This window comes from Gekko japonicus, unplaced genomic scaffold (assembly GCF_001447785.1).
Source record: "Gekko japonicus isolate JY-2015 unplaced genomic scaffold, Gekko_japonicus_V1.1 scaffold1097, whole genome shotgun sequence".
NCBI lineage: Eukaryota > Metazoa > Chordata > Lepidosauria > Squamata > Gekkonidae > Gekko > Gekko japonicus.
Genome location: NW_015162513.1, coordinates 405,870 through 427,106, shown reverse-complemented (window position 1 = coordinate 427,106; position 21,237 = coordinate 405,870). Strand labels below are relative to the sequence as shown.

Sequence of the window (21,237 nt, the reverse complement as noted above, 5' to 3'; positions counted from 1 at the left end):
ACTGTGAGGTGGTCCAGAGGCCTTCCCTCATGTGTTCTCTTCTGCTCCACCTTACAATTGCTTGCTTGCCTGATTTGCTGAGGCTTCTGCCCTGCCAACAATTAAAAAGAAGAAGCAGCCAACGCAGGGCCAGATGAGAGGTGAACAATTAGTGACCAGGTCTGAGGGGATCCTTTCTACGTTTAAAAGTAGCCCTGGAGAGGCTCTGTTATGCATAAATCTGCCCATTCGTGTTTCAGGTTGTGTATGTATGTGTGTGTGAGAGAGACAGAGGGAGAGAGTGCATAGGCAAAGTAAGGCCAACCCTGCTTTTCTCTTCCTTCCGTCTTACCTGACAGTATTGAAAGCTTGGCTGCTGGAAACATTTTTTCCTCCCATTCAAGTAAGAATTTTAATTTCCTACATAATAGCAAGGCTTTACATGCATGGAATTTGGGAGGGAGGATAACTTAGGTGACAGATACAGGCTCTGAGAATTTCATCACAGTTGCTTAGGAGACAACAAAACGTTATATGTTGGAATTTATTTTCCTTTGAAACAAATGTCAGTGTCACCTAAGTACAATGATTCTGAACATGTATCATAATGATATTAAAGACTCCAAACACAAGTTGTAATGAACAAAGCAAACTAAAATGTCTGGGTGTATCCCTACTTTTTCAGATTCAGTTGAAGAACAAAGAGGACTTCTGTCTAGAACAGATTTGTACTTAAGTGGGCTTGGCATTCGAGATTACTCCCCCCCCCCATCAAGGAAGTTCCCAAACGATTGGTTTGCTAGATCCTATAATTGTAGAATTGGTTTCAAAGCTATTCTGAAAAAACAAATGCCTTGGAATAAAACAATGCTTTTCAGCAGGTCTGTGTAGTATAAGTGGGGTTATGTTTTGTATATTGCTTACCATATGAGCCAAGTTAGCACTAGTCCAGAAAGGAAGTGCTAGGGGAATGGATTATTTCATCCAGTTGATGCCTTATTCATTAAGAATGGGTGTTAATGAAATGTCCTTAGGATAAGAATCCCAAATAGACATCACTGTTTCTCTAGATATATGTCTCAAACAAATGCTAGCACAAAACCAACAGAATATTGCAACTGGTATTGAAGAGTTTGAAAAATTAAGAAATGTCCCTGCTGAGGCAGACCAAAGGCTCCCTTTGCCTAGCATTGTGTTTTGAATAGTAGCCAACAGTGTTCCCTTGTTTATTCTTAGCATTTGGTATTCAGAGATATATTGCCTCTGAACATTGAGGTTTTCTTATCCATCATGACTAATAGCCATTGATAGACAAATTCACAAGGGATTGATCTAACACTTTAAAAGAAATCTAAGGCAATCACTATCTCTGCAGTCCATATATTTTATAAATAAATTATGGGGCTTGTGGCAAAATACTTTCTTTTGCTTCCTGAACCCACTGCCAATCTATTTCCTTGTCCTGGGTGACCCCAAGTTCTAAAATTACATGAAAATATCTGACCCTTTTCAAACTGCCTTTGTACTCCATTTTAGTAACTGGTTGCTAATGGTTTTTTCCTGACATTTCAGACAGACCCGTTTTAGTAACTGGTTGCTAGCAGAATTTATTTACCTGTTCATACAAAGCCACTTGTGTCAGGTTAGCAAAGCATGGTTAAACCGCTTTTGAGGGAAACTGCTTTATTCCGGTGCTATAGTGACACCATTGAGATGCATTGATGGTATAGTACACCCCTTAGAACATTTTTTAAAAGTCCGAGAAAGATCACACGGTGAAAAAGGAATGGGCACCAGGGGGAAAAGTTTGAGATGACCACAGCACTTCAGAGACAGCTCATTAATGGAAGAAAATTTGCTGTATATTACTCAAAATTGGGCCAACAACAAATAACATCCGATTTAGAACGGTAATGTGCAAAGGGTCCATATAATCACAGAATTCATAATATAATCCTAGTTATAAATCTTTCTGTTATGTCCCTTGATATTTTTTTTAGAAAAACTCAAATGATTCAGCTTTTCTTGATAGGAAAGCTATTTCAAGCCTTGATCATTTTCATTGCTTTTTGTCTGCTTTTACCAACTCTGTGATTTTTTTAAATATGCTAATGGATCACACAAAAACATACAGAAGGGGTTATACACACAATATATTTTTGCAACAATGCCACTGGGGTAAATTATTTTAACCCAGGGCACTTGCCATCTGTTCCCACTTTATATTAAAAATAAATGGCTTTTCTAAAAGACAAACAGCAGTTATCTCTTCATACAGTAGTCAACAGGTAAGATATGATGACTATCATCTAGCAGAGGCAGTCCAGCTTCATACCTGGGCTTTCCTGTAGATCGAGGGGGGGGGACTTTCTCCTTCGTGCTCCAAGCAATTTAAGTCTTGTGAATTTCTGGGACTACCCTAAACTGAGCTTCAAGTGTGGCTTCATTCTGAGCTTCTGTAGCAGAAATGAAAGGTACCCTCTTGGCTTCCTCATAGACAAGTAGGTGCATGTTATGATTGCAAGAAACTGGCAGGAAAAGTGGCTCACAAGCAGTTTACTGTAAAATAATTAAAGCTTATTTATGTCAAGAGGCCTTGGGAAAAAAGAGAGCATAAACCAATTTGCATTAGCACTTTACTATCATCCCCTGCTTTCATTTCAATTAACAGACCAGCAGGTGTTCTTTGCAGTTAAAAAGATAAGCTATCAAGGAAGAGGATGAATTTTTGGCTGACCTACAGACACTGTGGTTTGCCTGCTGATTGAGTTCATACCTCCCTGTACCAATTTCTGAGGTGTTAATTTAACTGTTCCTCTCTGTCATGCAGGTCTCGGCCTTGAAAAATAAACTGAAGAAGCAATCCACAGCCATGGGTGACGGAGTAGCCAGGGCCTTCCTGAGGGCACAGGCAGCATTGTTTGGATCCTACCGAGATGCACTAAGATACAAGCCTGTAAGCTTCCCCATTTATTGCAATTCAGACATTCATTTTCTTGTGTTGATTTTTCTGTTGCTAGAACAATCTTAATGCATGAATGAGGAGCACATCACTATGGTTATGAAACTACCTCTGTGTACTCTGGAGAAATGTGCGTGCAGCCAGGCCTTATTGTTATATATGGAAAGCAAAGTACACTGAGTACCATAGCCAGCAATTGGGGGGGGGAAACTTTTGGTGAGCTCATGAACTGCCATATGAGGTGATGACTTCTGTGTGTTGATGCTACCACAATAGATCAAACACCACAGAGCTGTCATAACACCTAGAGGACCAGACCAGTTGTAACACTAAACCATGGTTAAGAGAAAGGGGAGGAAGTCACTTGAAGGAAGGAAAGAAAGAAAGAAGGAAAGGGGTTTCACTTGTTTTCCAGAGGCTGGCTTCCAAGTTGTAAATTGTGGTTTTGCAGACAGACAGCATTATGGCCTTTTATGCACGGGTCTTTTGCCTCACTTTCACAGTGCATGTCCATCAGGTTTTCTTTTTCATTCTGCATTGTTTTTCCTCCCTTCAGCACTCAGTTTGCTTTCCATTTGCTGTTTACCCGGGTCTTCTGAGAGTGCTTTTGTGCTGTTTTTCCCCTTGCTTTGCTTTCAAGCTGAAGGTAATTATAAAGCATACAGTTTCCCTCAGATTTCAGTCCCTGCCCTGTCCCCACTCCTCATAGACCACTCCCCTGCTGACATTTTAATTTTTTTACAAGTGCCATGAGACTATTGCTAGTTAAAATTACTTTACAAGTGCCATGAGACTATTGCTAGTCTCAGATTGCTGTTAAAAATGACTCCACCCCCCACACATCACAAGTGACGTTCCACCCCAATTAAGAAAATGCATTTTTAAAATTGTAACTGCAGAATAAATACACTGGAGGAAAAAGAATGGTGTGTATGGTTGGCACAGAATCTGAGGTCAAGCTTAAAGGCTTGACTGCTTGGATCCTCTCCAGTAAGCTGTGCGTGCATATGAACACAGCCCTGACCTGGATAGTCCAGGCAAGCTCGATCTTGTCAGATCTCGGAAGCTAAGCAGGGCTGACCCTGGCAAGTAATTGGAAGGGGGACCTCCAAGGAATACCAGGGCTTGGGACGCAGAGGCAGGCAATCAAGCCATCTCTTTGAAACATCCAAACCCCACTAGGGGTTGCCAGAAGTCACCATGACTTCCAGGCATGCAAACACACATACACGCACACACACAAAACCACAAAAAAATAAAATAAGAACATAACAAAAGCTATGTTGGATCAGGCCAATGGCCCATCCAGTCCAATAACCAGGTGCTATCAGGAGGTCCACCAGCGGGTCCAGATTCCAGAAGCCCTCCCAAACACCAAGAATACGAAGCATTACTGCCCCAGACATAGTGTTCTATTTATACCTTATGGCTAATAGCCACTGATGGATCTCTGCTCCATATGTTTATCCAGTCCCCTCTTGAAGCTGTCTATGCTTGTAGCTGCCGCCACTTCCTGAGGCAGTGAATTCCACATGTTAATTACTCTTTGAGTGAATAAGTATTTCCTTTTATCTGTTCTAAAGTTACTGCTTATTAATTTCATTGTATGCCCACAAGTTCTTGTCTTGTGAGAATGGGAGAAAAGTACTTATTTCTCTACCTTCTCTATCCTATGCATAATTTTGTAAACCTCTGTCATGTCACCCCTCAGTTTTCATTTCTCCAAGCTAAAAAGCCCTAACCTCTTTAATCTTTCCTCATAGGGAAAGTGTTCCATCCCCTTAATCATTTTAGTTGTCCTTTTCTGCATTTTCCCCAATCCTATAATAGCTTTTTTGAGCTGTGGTGACCAGAACTGTGTACAGTATTCCAAATGAGGATGCATCATCAATTTATACCGGGGCCTTATTATATCGGCTGATTTGTTTTCCATTCCACTTGTAATAATCCCCAGCATAGCATTTGCCTCTTTTATTGCCAACACACACTGGGTTGACATTTTCAGTGAGCTACCACAACTCCAAGATCTCTCTCCTGGCCATTCTCCGCCAGTTCAGACCCCATCAACATGTATTTATAGTTAGGATTTTTGCTCCAATGTGCATTACTTTGTACTTGCCTACATTGAACCTCATTTGCCATGTTGACACCCACTCACCCAGCCTCAACAGATCCCTCTGGAATGCCTCACTATCCTCCCTGGTTCTTACCACCCTGAACAATTTAGTGTCATCTGCAGACAGCCACTTCACTGCTTACTCCCAACTCCCAATCATTAATGAGCAAGTTAAAAAGCACCAGACCCAGTACTGAGCCCTGTGGTACCCCACTGCTTACCACCCTCCACTGTGAAAACTGCCCATTTATACTCACTCTCTGTTTCCTGTTAATTAACCAGTTTTAATCTACAAGAGGACTTATCCCCTTACCCCATAACTACTGAGTTTACTTAGGAGCCTTTGATGAGGATAACAGGCCTATATCTGCACTGGGCTGCTCAGTGTTTTCCACTGGGGTAATTAACTTATTTAGGTTCCAATCATTACATCCTATTTTATTGAGTGATATACATGATATATATGAATCAGCCTTTATACATTCTGTTATGATGACCATTCTGGAAATCCAGTCAGTTTTTATCCATTCTTCTAAAGCTTGCATCTTCAGAGCCTTAAGAATCTTTTCATTGTTTCTTTTGAGCAAGCTGTTATTGTTTTATCTGATGGTCTTGATAAACCCATGATTATTTCATCATTTTAAATGGTCTTTCTTACACCACATCACTCGTAAGAGAAGCAAACAGCACTGTTTCTGTTGTTATCATAGAAATAGCCAGCTAGCTGAGAAATAGCTCATTAGCTGTCTACAACCAAAGATCTAGTTGTTCGGTTCAACTCAAGAAGCGAACACTTCCATCAGGTTGCTGTTCCTCAGCTCATTGCCTACTCCCTCCCCTTAAGTACTTCGGGCCTTTCAGCTTTCCCTCAGTGCAGGGTTTTAACCTCAATCAAATTTACAACTTCCCCTTGCTTCACCAATGCTGAACTGTATATATTCTATTGCTGAAAACTTTGTTTCCTCAGCTGCTAGAGTGCTCATTACATCATATGAACCCAGCACAATTACAGCCCAAGTCCATGATTTGCTGCCTCAACAAGTCTTGTGTTTTGGATAATTCAGTGGCAGTTTAACAAGGAGCACAGCCTGAGGCCTTCACCCTATGCCACTGCTTTTACCTCCCCACTATGCCTCTCACCCTTGATCCCCCCATCCATCATCCCTGCACACTATCTATGTGTTGTGAAAGCTTGATAAGCTCCATAGAGCATGCATGACCTTTAAAGATGCCGGGAGCTCAAGGAGGGAAGCAAAGATATGGCTCCTGGTCAGTGATGAGGCAAGGTGGCAGTGGAAGCTATGTCCTCACTATCACCTTTCTGGAGCCACCAAATAGGTTTGCCAGCTTCAAGTTCATTCTCAGAATTACAAGTCACCTCCAGACTACAGAGAGCAGTTCCCCTGGAGAAAATGTCAGTAGCTTTGGAGGGTAGACTGAATGGCATCTCATCCCAGCTTAGCTCTGTCCCCTCCCCAAGCTCCACCCCAAGTCTCCAGGACTTTCCCAGCCCGCTCTAAGGGCCCCTGACCCACCAGCCTGGATCCGGCCACCGGGGGAACTTCACCCACAAAGTGCCTGAATCAGGCGAGCATGCCTGGCGCGATGACGTCACCCAGAGGCACGTTGTCGAGGAACACTCTAGCATTCGGGCTTAAAACTCTATGTGTGCGAGGCTCCCGGACACACAGCCTCTCCCACCAGCTGGATGCCAGGTAGGGATGTGGCAACCCTACCTACAAGAGAATTGTTTACAGGGTTAAGCTGCTGTTGCTGGGATCATTATGATGCTATTGCAGACAGACAGACACACAATAGTATATTTGTTTACTTTTCAATTTCATTCTGAGTGAGAGTGTTTAGACTAAGTTTGTTTTTAAATTGGTGCTGTTTTGCCCCAATTATGCTGCTGTATTTAAATGTCTTGTATAGTAATGGTCACCATGGTGCATAATTTTATTAGATTGTTACTTGCCTTGCTTCTAGGGGGAGGGGATACAAATATGCTTATTGTTTTATAGTTTATCCACTTTAGTAAAACACTTAAAAAACCACTTTTACATCTAATATAGACCTTCAAGGAAGTTGTCAAGCAGAATTTGAAACAATCTGTAACATGCACAATTACAATAAAAAGAGAATTTAAAAGGACTGTGCAATCAGTATAGAAAGAGTTCTAAATCTCATGCCACCAAAAGCATAATGAACAAATATTTAACTAGTATGTGAAGGAAAGCAAAAAAGATGTCTGATAAATATATCTGAGGAAGGTATTTCAAAGTCTGAGTGCACCGTGGGGAATTCCCTGTTTCCAGTAGCTGCCCTTCAGCTCTGGAGATGGGAACTCCTAAAATAGGGCCTCAACAGAAGACCATAAGGTATGGTGATTATCCAATCCAAGATCATTTAGGGATTTAAAGAAGCTGGTAAAAGAATGTTAAGGCCTGATAAGATGTGATCAAATATATGGATACCCATTAATACCCTAGCTGCTGTATTCTGAATAAGGTGAAGTTTCTGAATGTTCAGTCTACATATAACACAAGGCAATTAGTCTAATTTGGATATTACTAAAATGTGTATAGCAGTGGCAAGATCAGGTTTTCTCAGGAAGAATCACATATGATATGTCATCTGAAGTGGTGAAGGTTGCTATAAACCACAAAGACTTGGGTATTCAACTGTGGGGCTATATGTAACACCCATAAGCTTTGACTTGGTGTTGGACTGAGGGGTCATAAGGAGCATCTCCAGTCTGACGATAATGCACACAAATGGCTAGATCTGCTGACGAAGTTTCAAAGCTCCTTTACGAGCTTGGAAGGAATATTGAAAATCCAGATGGAGTTAAATCAGAAACAAGGTTTATTAAATAAAATAACAAAAGTGGTTGACCTGGAAAATAAGCAAACACAAGTTGTCATAATAGTAAGTATACAGCAATATACGATATGCCCAGGTAGCAGCCACTGCCAAGTCAGCCTTTTACCATCTTCGGCTGATTAGGCAGTTGGTTCCCATCCTCGAATGTAACGACTTGGCAACGGTAATCCACGCAATGGTCACCTCGAGATTAGACTACTGTAATGCTCTCTACATGGTGCTGCCCTTGTCCCAAATTCAGAAACTGTAGCTGGTGCAGAATGCGGCGGCCAGGCTGTTGTTGGGTCTCTCTCGACAAGAACACATCCAGCTTGCACTGAAAGCATTGCACTGGCTGCCTTGAATTCACTTCAAGGTGCTGGTGCTTACCTATACAGCCCTATATGGTCAGGGGCCAGCATACCTGAGGGACCTCCTTTCCCCATATGTTCCCCAGAGAGCACTGCATTCAGGGACACAAAACCTCCTAGTACTCTGGCCCTAAAGAGGCCAGACTGGCCACTACCAGGGCTAGAGCCTTTTCTGTGGCAGTGCTGTGTTGGTGGAACAAGCTCCCTGAGGACACCAGGGCCCTGTGGAACTTACTTCAATTCCTCAGGGCCTGTAAGACGGAGCTCTTCCACCAGGCATTTCACCACATTTAACATCCTGATATAACTTGGAGCCTCCCTAGGATTGTTTGCATCATCCAAATTTGTACTAACTGACTCCTGTTATAAAAACATTGGATTATGACTGCTGTCGCATAAGAATGTATGTATGCATTGCACTTTAGATTTTATGTGTTTTTAAACTGTTCAAACATTTTAATGTAAGCGGCCCTGAGCCTGCTTCATCGGGGAGGGCGGAGTATAAATCCAATAAATAAATAAATAATACTCAACTCTAGAATGTCCACTGTGTGCATTCAGTATTCTCAGGGAGAAAGAGTGAGATGTTAAAGCAAGAGCCCAGTTCCCAGTACAGGGGTCCAAATATCTAGGAATCAAAATAATCTAGAAAGTTATCTGGGGAAAGAACTGTGGAGATATGTATCCAGAACAGGTATCTTCACAGTTACATAAACTCGAGTTGTTTTGAGCCAGTCAGAAGGACTTTTGCAGATTCTCCAGCGAGCACACCAGAAAGTTTCTATAGGAAAACATAGGAGCAGGGAGCATACAGACCATTAATAAACAGGGCAAAATGCTTGACTTCATAAGAACATAAGAGACGCCAATGTTGGATCAGGCCAAAGGCCTATACAGTCCAACACTCTGTATCACACAGTGGCCAGAAATACCAGTGCCATCAGGAGGTCCACCAGTGGGGCCAGGACATTAGAAGCCCTCCCACTGTTGACCCCCCCAAGCACCAAGAAGACAGAGCATCACTTGCCCCAGAGTCCCTATCTATACCTTGTGGCTAATAGCCACTGATGGACCTCTGCTCCATATGCTCATCTAATTCCCTTTTGAAGCTGTCCATGCTTGTAGCCGCCACCACTTCCTGTGGCAGTGAATTCCATGTGTTAATCATTCTTTGGGTGAAGAAGTACTTCCTTCTATCCGTTCTAACCCGACTGCTCAGCAATTTCATGGAGTGCCCATGAGATCTTGTATTGTGAGAAAGGGAGAAAAGTACCTCTTTCTCTACCTGCTCTTTCCCATGCATAATCTTATAAACCTCAATCATGTCACCCCTCAGTTGTTGTTTCTCCAAGCTAAAGAGCCCTAAGCGCTTTAACCTTTCCTCATAAGGAATGTGTTCCAACCCTTTTATCATTTGAGTTGCCCTTTTCTGCACTTTTCCCAAAGCTATCCTTTTTTAAGTGTGGTGACCAGAACGGCACACAGTATTCCAAATGAGGTCTCACCATTGATTTATATAGGGGCATTATGATATTGGCTGATCTGTTTTCAATACCCTTCCTAATAATCCCCAGTATAGCATTGGCCTTCTTTATTGCAGTCACACACTGTCTCGACATTTTCAGTGAGTTATCTACTACAACTCCAAGATCTCTCTCTTGACCAGTCTCTGAGAGTTCAGACCCTATCAATGTGTATTTATATTTAGGATTTTTGGCTCCAATTTTGGATTTTGGTACCTGGAGCAGGGCCTCCAAAGATGACTGTAATGGTGGAGCAGGTTCATAAGGGATTAGGCGATCCTTCAGGTATGTTAGTCCCAAACCATATAGGGTTTTGAAAGTCAAGACCAGCACACTTAATTGGAATTGTGCCTGGAAACAAATTGAAGACCAGTGTAGATGAGCCAAGACTGGAGGGATGTTGTCTCTATGACCCACTCTAGTCAACATCCTGGTTGCAGCATTCTGTACCAACTGAAATTTCCAAATACTCCTCTTTTTGTCACAAGCTATGCTTCATTCCTTAAGAATATGAGCCCTGTTCACATGTTACAGAGAATGAACATACATCCTCTGCATGTACACGGGTACATTTGTTTGTAAGAAAGAGCCAACATGTTTTCGCTTTACAAAGGAAACTGGGGACCAGTACCTGTAGAAATGTGGTTTATTGAATATAATATGATATCCAATGCATGTATAAAGAAAAATTAAGTATATACTGTATAATAATTGTACATACCGTAAGTTTACTGTGACTTGTGAACCTGGCTACAATCTACAGCTAATGAACTGAAGTTCTGTATATTAACTAGCCTCTGAGGAAGATAGAAGTGGAAATATGCCCAACTTTCTGAAACTGCATTTCTGAAAGAACATTCATTTATGATGACACAGATGTAGGTGCAAATATGCTAAGTTGCTTCTTCTAAATTGCAAAACATGGATAATTCTAGGCAAATACCATGTAGTGAGACAAAAAAGTATAATGCAGAATAGTAAATTGTAAGATTACTGTGTATGCAAACACTAAGGAAAATAATCTGGTAATGGATCATAGTCAGCTGTGATAAAGACACCTCTCTGTGAAGTCATATATGACCAAAGGGTGTGTGTGATTAGCCAGTAATCCCCTGGGTTTATCAAGCTTGGTCAAGGACTAAGACACTGACCATTTGGCACCCTGTTTTGTGATATAGAAACCAAATGCCACACTATAGTGGTATCTGATATATTATGAATGGACAAAACACAACCTTTGATGTACTTTCTATTTTTGAAAAAACAGCTTTTGACAATGGAAAGGGGAATAAACCCCTCAAGTACCTCATACCAAGCAAGGGAGGTGAAGGGACCTATCAAGGGAGAGACAGCAGCAATAGATTGCATACAGCTAGATGTTTTGAAACCAGGATGCAACAGCAACTAGTAATATAATATTACTGTTTTATCAGCCTCACTGTGACTAGCTTCCCACCGCTTAAAAGAATCCTTTTTACCTTTTACAGCTTCCATTACTTTGTTTGTTTGTTAACCATGCAGGCTTTTTCCTATACCTGTTTGTGCCTTTCCTAACCTGCGGAATATATATATATATATTTAGCTTCTAGGATTGTAGCTTTAAATAGTTTCCAAGCTTCCCCAATGGTTTTGACCCTTTCTACTTTTGCTTTCAGTTTCCTCCCCACATGCCCACTCATATCAAATAAATTACCCCTTTTAAAGTTAAAAGTGGTTGTGTGAGTCTTTTCGGCCAATTCCCTATTTATACAAATGTTGAACTCAACAACATTGTGATCACTGTTCCCAAGTGGTGCAAAATAACAGTTTTTCAAAGTAAGACTTCAAAATAAGAGTTTTTTTCTTTCCATATTTTGAAAGAAAATTAGGGGCCAGGTGATTTAACTGGTGAGCTACTGGGTTGGCTGAAGGGGAAAAAAGGGGCAGATTCCAGATTCTGGCAAAAATTCCAAAAAGGAAGGAAAGAGGAGTTCTGTGGGTGGGGCAGAGGTATGTTTGGAAGGAGTCTGAGGTATCTTAGTGAGCTGGGAGAATGCTAATGTGGGCAGTGTTTTGTGGGTTAGTGTGCTTGAGAGGTCCTGATCAATGGTTTGATTGGTTGATACCAGGAGTCTTCTTGCTAGACCTATTATTTTCTGAACAACATGATATGATTAGGCACGGTCCTATTCCTTCTGCCAGCTCTTGGTCTTCCAAGGTGCTTACCACCAGAAACTTTGCTTCTTTGCTTCTTTGCGTCATGCAAATAACAGACTGGAACTAGTCCCATATCCTCAAGATGGAGGTGGAAAGAGAAATGCCAATAAAAATGGAAGCTTCATGGGAACACTTAGGGTTTCTGAAACTACTACAAATTCTCTTGACCCTATTCCTTTTTCTCTTTCAAAATCCTCTATTTTTGGTGTTTTTCATCATATTTTCTATTGTTTCTGTTAATGAAAAAGTCTTGATCCTCTTCATTTAGTCACTTAGTGAGCCATTTCTTTGCTTTATTTCTAAGCTTTCTTATTATCTGACCCTCCCCCAGGTCTTCTTTTGATCCCCAACAATTTGGTTTCCTCCCACTTTAATGAAATTGCTCTCTGTGGTATTTTTAATTATCTTTTCTTGGGTGAATCTCAGGGTGGTTATTCTCTTCTGCTTTGGGCCTGTCATTTGTCTTTGATACTATTGATCATGCTACTCTTTTTTTTACACCTTCCATTTTTCCAGGCATTCTTCTCAGGCTATCTCCAGTAGTTCCACAGGGTGCTCTTTTTAACCTGTATTTGGGTTTGTATTTTTTTAAAAAACTTTTCTTTGGCATCTTTTAATGTCATTTCAGGCATTCTTCTCAGGCTATCCCCAGTAGTTCCACAGGGTGCTCTTTTTTGGGGTTTGTATTTTTTTTTAAACTTTTCTTTGGCATCTTTTAATGTCAATTCCAGTTTTTATGATTACTTACAACTGGATTCTTCCTCACCATCATCTTTAGTAATGGGCCTGTTCAGACACAAAACTCTTGACTTGCAGACAAGCAAGTAATCCTTGCTTCTCTTGCCAATTCCTGTTTCCCACCAGGGACCTGGCTGGTATTCCATGATGCCCAACTGAGCTCCATGCTTCATTATATCACCACCAGTTCCATTACTGTTGGCCAGCAGCAATGCAAAGGTGGGGAACCCTGTGCTCTTGGAATGGCAAGCATCTGCCAAGCCACATTCACTCCACTGCTTCTAGGAGACTAGCGAAGGGCACTAGTCTTGTTTAACTTTCTCATTAACTATTTCCTTACGAAAAACCCAGAAAAAGAAAGTCCTGTTGTCAGTTTATCCAACCCTCATGTACAGTATCAACCAAAACTCTCCGAAGTAGCTCATCTCTGCTTTGTGTCATAGAAGACATTTAACAGCTAAGACTACTATATACCTCCCACCCACCCTTAGATACTCTGAAAAATTGTTCTTTCTGCACAAACACCACCTGCCAACTACATACCTACAGTGTTTGCACAGTGAGTCGCAAATCCCCTCTTAGAGCCTGCACAACCCACCTGTTTTCACTTATACAATAGCCACACAGCAGGAAAACATTACGTGAACTTTACTAAACAGGGCAAGAAAATAACTAATATCACTGGGAGTAGGTTGGATTGGAAAATGCTAGGGTAGGAAATCATGAGATGGGTACCTGAGTAGGGGGAGTAAGTAGCTGCCCTACATGGGGAGCATGTCCTGGATATTGTTGCTGCAGATTCTATTTGCCAATTTCTGGTTCATGCAGGAGAGGTAGTTCTGGGTCCTCCTCAAGACGAACGTCCCTCTTGACTTACAGATGCTGTATAGATGCAACACATTATGAGCGCATCCATCACCAGATGGTCTTCCACAGCCAACAATGTGTACAGAAATGACACCTGTTGCAGCCAGTCTACGGAACTGCCCCCTTCCTTGAACAAGGCTGAAAGTCATAAATCCACTTCCAAATTGGATTGGAGGTGTAGGAACAAAGGAGGTTCCTACCAATGCCTGTGATTAATACTTGTAGGGGGGATTTGTCTGGGGGGGAAGGGGGTTTAAAGCATACCTTGTCCTCTGCCATCCACAATGTCCTATCTTTCTGGGTTTCCACTTAAGAGTAGTGTCATCAGGATAAGACTCTGTTGGCATTTTGTGGCCACAACTCTGCATTATATCAAGAAAAATAATGGAACAGTTCTAATTAATACACTAAAATTAATGCTAGGGAAACCCCTTAAATATCCAGCAAAGATATCCTGAACCTTAGAATTCCCGAGAATCATGCTTAGGAGCTTGTTTGATACATACTGGGTGTGGTCAGACGGCGTGCCGGAATGGTTTAAACCGTTCTGGTCCGAGCACTTTTTTTTTAAGCTGGAAGAATCGTGATCACACTTACCTCCTTGTTCTGGATCACTGCGCAGCCACATTGCTCCCAGCCGTTCACACAGGTTTCTTCCCTCTCAGTTTGGGCATGCGCGCAGGCAGCCATCCTTAGTATTAACATTTTCGTGCGTGCGCAGAACAGTGATTTCCCCTTCAACCCAACTGTCGTAATGCTTCTCTTTAAACTTTAAATGAACACTTCCCTTCACACTTTTACCCTGAAACTGGCCTCTGTGAGATCCCGAACTTGTATACACAGCAAAACTAGGCACTTTGGTTTTACTAACGCCGGGGCAAAGCTCCGCCCAAGCACATATCGCCAACACTTAAAAAAATTTTTTAAATGGCAGGCGAAAAAGCAGAAGCCTTGGGCAGCTTTCGAGCGGGGAACAGAAAGTGGCTCTACACCAGCAGAGGAGCGATCACACAGGGGGGAAATGTGGCTGGAACCGGAGAAGCAGGAAAACACCACTTGGGGACCTGGTATCAAAATACTCCACTTTATAGGGGGTTTGCGCTGGAAAGCGACAGCTGGGGAGGACGGGAGGCAGATGTTGACCGTGTGATCGCGCGTAAATAGTCCGTTTCTAACCGGCACGTATACCGGCTCAAATGGCCCATCTGAGCGCGCACACTGAGTAAAGAATAAATGATCTATGTGAAAGAAGACAAAAACAGTTTAATTGTGGCATGCAGTGGAAATCGAAACAGTTCTGTGCTCATAAAATCCAAAAAACTTGACATGAACGTATTACCTGCACAAAAAGTAAGTGGGTATTTTCTCTCTTATCAGAAGTATTTCCTGGAAATAACACTTAGACATTTTAATTTCAGGACTGTTGCATATAGTACAGTGAGGGGAAATGGATGTTTGTAGATATGGGTCTTTCAAGTGCAGCCTTTGTAATATACTATACTACAGCTGGGCTGTATTATTAGCCTTGGTCTGTCCAGAAGTGCCATCAGATTCTCTCATGGCAGCACAGGTTGCACTAGTTGACTCAGTCATGGTTATATGCATGTATTTAAAGAGATGGTATCATGGTATTGAGAGTATCCTGGGACTCTATAGAAAAGACAGACAGCTGGGCTGTATTATCAGCCTTGGTCTGTTCAGAAGTGCCATCAGATTCTCTCATGGCAACACAGGTTGCAATAGTTGACTCAGTCATGGTTATATGCATTTATTTAAAGAGATGGTATGCATGGTATTGAGAGGCATTTCAGAAACCTGGTAGAATGGGAGAAATCGATCGAATACAAGTATCCTGGGACTCTATAGAAAAGACAGGGAAAGATGTACAATGTGTGGTGTTCTTCTGTATGTAAAAAAGGAATGGAGTCATAATTAAACTGTCTCACAAAAATGCTATGAGTGGAGATACCAGGCCTATTAAATATATGAAACTGCGGATGTACTATTACCTAACGGGCTAGAACTCTGAGGGTGATCTTGAGATGATTATAGAAAAATAGGAGGTGGATCAAAGTAGGAAACGTTGAAATAAGGGTGAGTTTACCCTCTCATTCATTTAGTAAATGCATTCTAAAGTTGCAATGAAGAGACAGATTTCTGAATATCATATATGATTGTGCCTTGAAACAGTCATGGAACCAGTTGTTGGGGGGAGCCCCAGACTGGATCCTGAATGTCTCCTTAGACCCAATGCAAGCATTCCTGAACCAGTTAGGAGCTCTGTATTCAGTTCAGCATTTTATATAAAGTAGTGTTGTTCAGCATTTTATATAATAAAAGGTTGTTCAGAATGTCCGGCATGATCTCACATGATTTCAGAAAACGAAACTTCTCATAAATGAGTAGATTAGTGGAAAAAGAAACTGAAAGGGAAAGTAAAGAGGGTACTTTTCAGGATGACTGGAAGCTATTTAAATCTATATTAATGGAAGCTCAAAATGTATATGACAAATGAAGAAATATACAGTCACAAATAAGAGGATGCTAGCATGTTAAACCAGCTGAGTCAAGAAATCTATAGACTTTTGCCAGGAGTGTGGACCAGCCTGTGGGGCAGGAAGGATGACACAGACACACCTGACAGAACCTGATTACGCATTCCTCAGGTCTTGGCACAGCATATGCTGGGTCCAATAGGTATGATGGACAGCTCAACTGCTGTCAGCACCTTCTCCAGCCCGCCTGTTGGGGTAACCAAGGGCAAAGTGCTGGTAAACTGGTATTCCTAGCAACCACCATCCTCCTGGGAGGCATGCTAGCCTGTGCCCCACCCCCCAGAGCCCCTTAAGGGGGCTCTGCTTTTGGTCATGCAGGGAGCCTACATTGCACAACCTGTATTATGTTCCCCAGCCAATGCTTAAATGGCAGCAGCCAGTTGTGACAGTTATGCTCTTTTTAACAGTGTAAACAAGCATGCACAGTAAATATATCCTTTGCTATGGGGAAGGAGAAAACTCCAGAGTCTATCAGCCGTTTAGCTCAGGGGGATTTTCCTTCCTGGCGCTGTTAACCAGCAACCCACTGCAGTCAAAGCAAAGAATTAGTAGCCATACTGAAAATAAACCCAATGAGCATGGGGTGGGAGGGTTGGTCTTTGCCAAGGGAGAGTTGATGAGCATCTCTTCAGCCTGCTGCTCTCAATCTGAGCTGTGTGCCAGAGAAAAGCCTGCAGCCCAGAGGTCTGTCCAACCCATTCTCTGGTGGGCTGCAGGAAGCTGCTTGAGAGCTGACTGGCTGACAGCTAATGCTGGGCCCAGTTGCCCCAAATGATCCTTGCCCCCCCCTTCCACCCAGGTACAAATGCCTTTCTGCAGCCCATGATTGGGAAGTCTTGCCAATGAGGAGAACAAGATGTGCACAGGCTCTGACAAAACATATATTTGATTCAACTAGTTTAAAAGTTATAGATTTAGTTCTGCACGCTACTATGACTTTAATGAAAGTGTAAAGGTTGTAGTAGTCCGTTTACTATCATATTTGCAGTTTCTAGTATACTCATTCACTTGAAGAATAAGAATTTTGAAAGTAACATCTGCTTGTCTTTTAAACTGTGTTAGTAGTGTGTGTGCATGTGTGTGACCACAGAAGAAAAAATATGTGCCTGTAGACAAATGTAAGTACATTTTTAACCCAAGCTTCAACATACTATTATAGACCTTGAAATTTTTTCTTTGATTCTAGGAGCCAGCCCAAAATTTAGGGCCAGGCTCATTTTTCAGCCTTCAGGGTTTTGTATTTTAGTAACAATACTGCATTTTTATTTATTAATTAAACTTATATCCCACCCTACCCCACAAGTGGGCTCAGGGCGGCTCACAACATATAAAATAACAATAAAACTGGTAATATAAAAACAAACAATTTTAAAAATTGAAGTAAGATGGCACAAAAACACTAATAGTTCAACATCTCCTATAGCATTTTAAACAGATGGTAATGTGCAGCCCAATTTATAACAGTTTTTAAGCGGGTATCAAGGGCACCAAAGGCAGGGGAGGCCAAGATGATTGAATGCTCGCCACCTCAACCAAAGGCCTGGTGGAACAGCTCCGTCTTACAGACCCTGCAGACTTGTAATAGGTCCTGCAGGGCTCTGATCTCAGGTGGGAGCATGTTCCACCAGGCCGGGGCCAGGACCAAGAAAGCCCTGACCCTGAGCGAGGCTAAGCAGACATCTCTCGAACCAGAGATTACCAGGAGGTGTTGATCTTCAGCATGCAAGGCTCTCTGGGGCACGTATGGGGAGAGGCGGTCCCGTAGATATGCTGGTTTTCACTATTGCCATCACAAAACCTACTACCTACAAGGCGGCTAAAAAAGTTAAAATAATGTAAACAATACAAGGATTAAAACAATTAATAAATACAGTACCAAGTTAAAAACAGCAACAATTCACAAATAAAACCGACAGATGATGGCAATAATCCAAATCACATCCAATGATAGGAGCAGCATCCAGTGAAGTCTCACGCTAGAAGATGTTCTAGATTTCAGGCCAGAAGATGTTCCAGGGCACATTCATGTAAAAGGTCCCGCGGGGCCCGGGAGCTCATTCCACCAGTATGGGGCCACCACTGAGAAAGCACTGGTTCTGGTGATGTTCAGCCTGGCTTCTTTCGGACCAGGGAGGGTCAAACGATGTTGCGACCCTGACCTCAGTGCTCTCTGGGGCACATGTGGGGAAAGGCAGGCCCCTGACCATATAGGGCTTTAAAGGTTAAAACCAGCACCTTGAACCGAATCCGGTACGCTATAGGCAGCCCTCAGCACAGGCTGTCCTCAGCACAGGCTGGATGTGGTCCCGTATTGAGAGACCCATCAACAGCCTGGCTGCAGCATTCTGCACTAGCTGCAGCCTCCGGATCTGGGACAAGGGCAGCCCCATGTAGAGAGCATCACAGTAGTCTAATCTCGAGGTGACCATTGCGTGGATCACTGTTGCTAGGTCATTGCATTCGAGGAAGGGAACCAGCTGCCTAATCAGCCGTACGTGGTAGAAGGCTGCCTTGGCAGTGGCTGCTACCTGGGCCTCCATTGTTAAGGAGGCATCCAGGAGCACTCCCAGACTCCTAACCCTCGGCGCTGGTACCAGTGGCGCCCCACCGAAGGTAAGTAAGGGGATCCCTACCCCTGACCCACTCCGACTCAAGCACAGGACCTCCGTCTTCGTTTGATTCAACCAATATTCAACAGATATAGCTGGGTGTCATCAGCGTACTGATGACACCCCAGCCTGTGCCTCCAGGCAATCTGGGCGAGGGGGCACATGTAGATGTTAAACAACATCGGGGATAGCACCGCCCCTTGCAGCACCCCGCACACCAGCAGGTGCCTCTGGGACATCTGCTCCCCTAGTGCCACCCTCTGTCCCTGACCCTGGAGAAAAGCGACGAGCCATTACAAGGCAAGCCCTTGGATTCCGGTGTCAGCGAGACACTGTGTCCTTCACAGTTTCTTATAATTTTATTAAAGCAAAAAAGCATTGTTAACAAAACCTCATCTCCCTTATAAATAAAAGCCGAATGGTGGTGGCACTTCAAAATCAGTTCACTCTCTGATCTGTCATTCAGAGGGTCTCCCTATCCACTGGCTGCTTTGCCTGAGTCCTGCCTCCAACATTCTAAACATTTTGCTAATCCTCTCCCCACCATAGCCAGTCAGAACACAGAGGTTATTTGCATATACAGCCTCATTGGCCTCTGCCTCGGAACTCAGAGGTCGTTTGAATATGCGACTTGATTGGATTTTGCCTCTAACATTCTAAACAGTTTTGCTGTTCTGAGGTAAAATGTGTCCAATCTCCAGGTGAGGGCTGGAGATCACTCAGAATTACAACTGCTTTCCAGATGGCAGAGATCAGTTCCCCTGGAGAAAATGGTGGGCTCTGTATCCTTATATGCTGCTGAGGTGGCCCCCATATGACAACCAATGTGACGTAGCAGTCAGGGCTTCAGAGCACGGGAGAGGCTGCAGGTGTGTGGGGGGTGGAAAGCTGAAGAGTGAGGGGGAAATAAAGGTAGGTTGATGATTGGCTGGGAAGAAGAAGGGTTGCCAACGCCAGGTGAGAAATTCCTGGAGAGCCTGGAGAGGGTGAGGTTTCAGGAGGCGTGAGATCTCGGACAGGTACAAAGTTATAGACTCCACCCTCCAAACCAACCATTCCCTTCTGGGGAACCATTGTTGCTAATCTCCAGGTGAGGGCTGGAGATCACTCAAAATTACAACTGTTCTTTAGGTAGCAGAGATCAGTTCCTCTGGAGAAAATGATGGACTCAGTGTCGTTATACCCTTCTGAGTCGCCACAGCAAATTGACACTGAGTGTCCAAGGCCGGGGCACCCTCCCAGAGCCTCTTTCTAGAGGTCATTGTATTTATTTCCACAACGGGCCTTTTTCCTAGTAATAAAATAATTGCAGAAAATACTAGGTGCTACAATGAAATTTCCAAGCACCCTGGCAACTGGGATTTGTCAAGCTCTGCACTACTATATTGTTTGATATCCCTACGCCAGTACGCTTGCTTGCTTGCTTAGTTTTGTAAGGATGATAAGTCTGCTTAAGCCAAATCTTTATTTATTATAAATATAGAAATGAATGCTGTGAAAGATGCTCAGCTTAGGACTGAAAAACAATTAGATCTTTAGCTTTTAATTTCTTTTTTTTTCAAATTGTGAGTAAAAGCTTTGTGTGAACAATCTTGTGATTTTTTTTTTAATCGTGGGTGGTTTTCTTTTTTGTGCAAAGGCCTCAATATCTTCTGCTTGGCTTTATCTTTCTGTTGGCTAACTTTCTGAAGCATGCCAGACTTTTTTTTTAATGCCGTATAAATCAAGGTAGCTGTTTATATACTTTATAATCTTTTAATGATATATGTTTTTAAGAAAGGTGGTTTGTTTAATATATTACAGTTGATTTTTCCCCTTCATGCTTTATCATGAAGAATTATGCATTTATCAAGCTTAATGTTTATTTTTCGTTCAAGACGGTTCACAAATTAGCAAGTAGTTTTCTGTGCTTATTTTCTTGATAAGTTTTGTTATTAATAAATGTGGTCATGGTTCTACCATCTTCCCCTGACCACTTCTTTTGACCTTCACTGCAAAACTTCAGTAGACTTAATAGTTTTTGGATTAGCTTGCTAACACAGAGTGAGGCAAACCAAGAATGAGAAGGGTAATGTTGTCTCCATTTGTTATCTTTTTGCTTGCATTTCAGGAGAGTGCTGAATCTTAAAGCTGTTCTCACCAACCCCCCAGGTCTCCTCCTCCGGCTTCCTTTATCCCCTATCTAACATTCCTTTTCCCTTTGAAAACCAGCAAAGTGGCTTGTGACCTATTTAAGGAAATATTTTCATGATCCATTTTAGACAACTTTTCCACACTGAGTTTTCCAATTTCTCTGTATACCTGGATCATCCTTGGAAGTGGTTCTACTAACTAGTGATCATTGTGGCAACCCTTCCTTGGGGGACAGCTGAAAATATGGAGCATTGGATCCAAAGTACCACAAGGGGAACAAAGCTCTCCAAATGGGACTTTGCTACATTCTTTTTCTCCTACAGTTC

The 21,237-nt window shown here is 42.5% G+C and overlaps 1 protein-coding gene across 1 annotated transcript in view; it reads left to right on the top strand.

The window, feature by feature from the left end:
- Positions 1-21,237, top strand: part of DENND1B (DENN/MADD domain containing 1B) — a 240,687-nt gene that overhangs the window by 174,425 nt on the left and 45,025 nt on the right. The window contains exon 13 of the mRNA XM_015406182.1: positions 2,810-2,935. Coding sequence (XP_015261668.1) covers positions 2,810-2,935 — 126 coding nt within the window. The remainder of the gene's footprint in view (positions 1-2,809; positions 2,936-21,237) is intronic.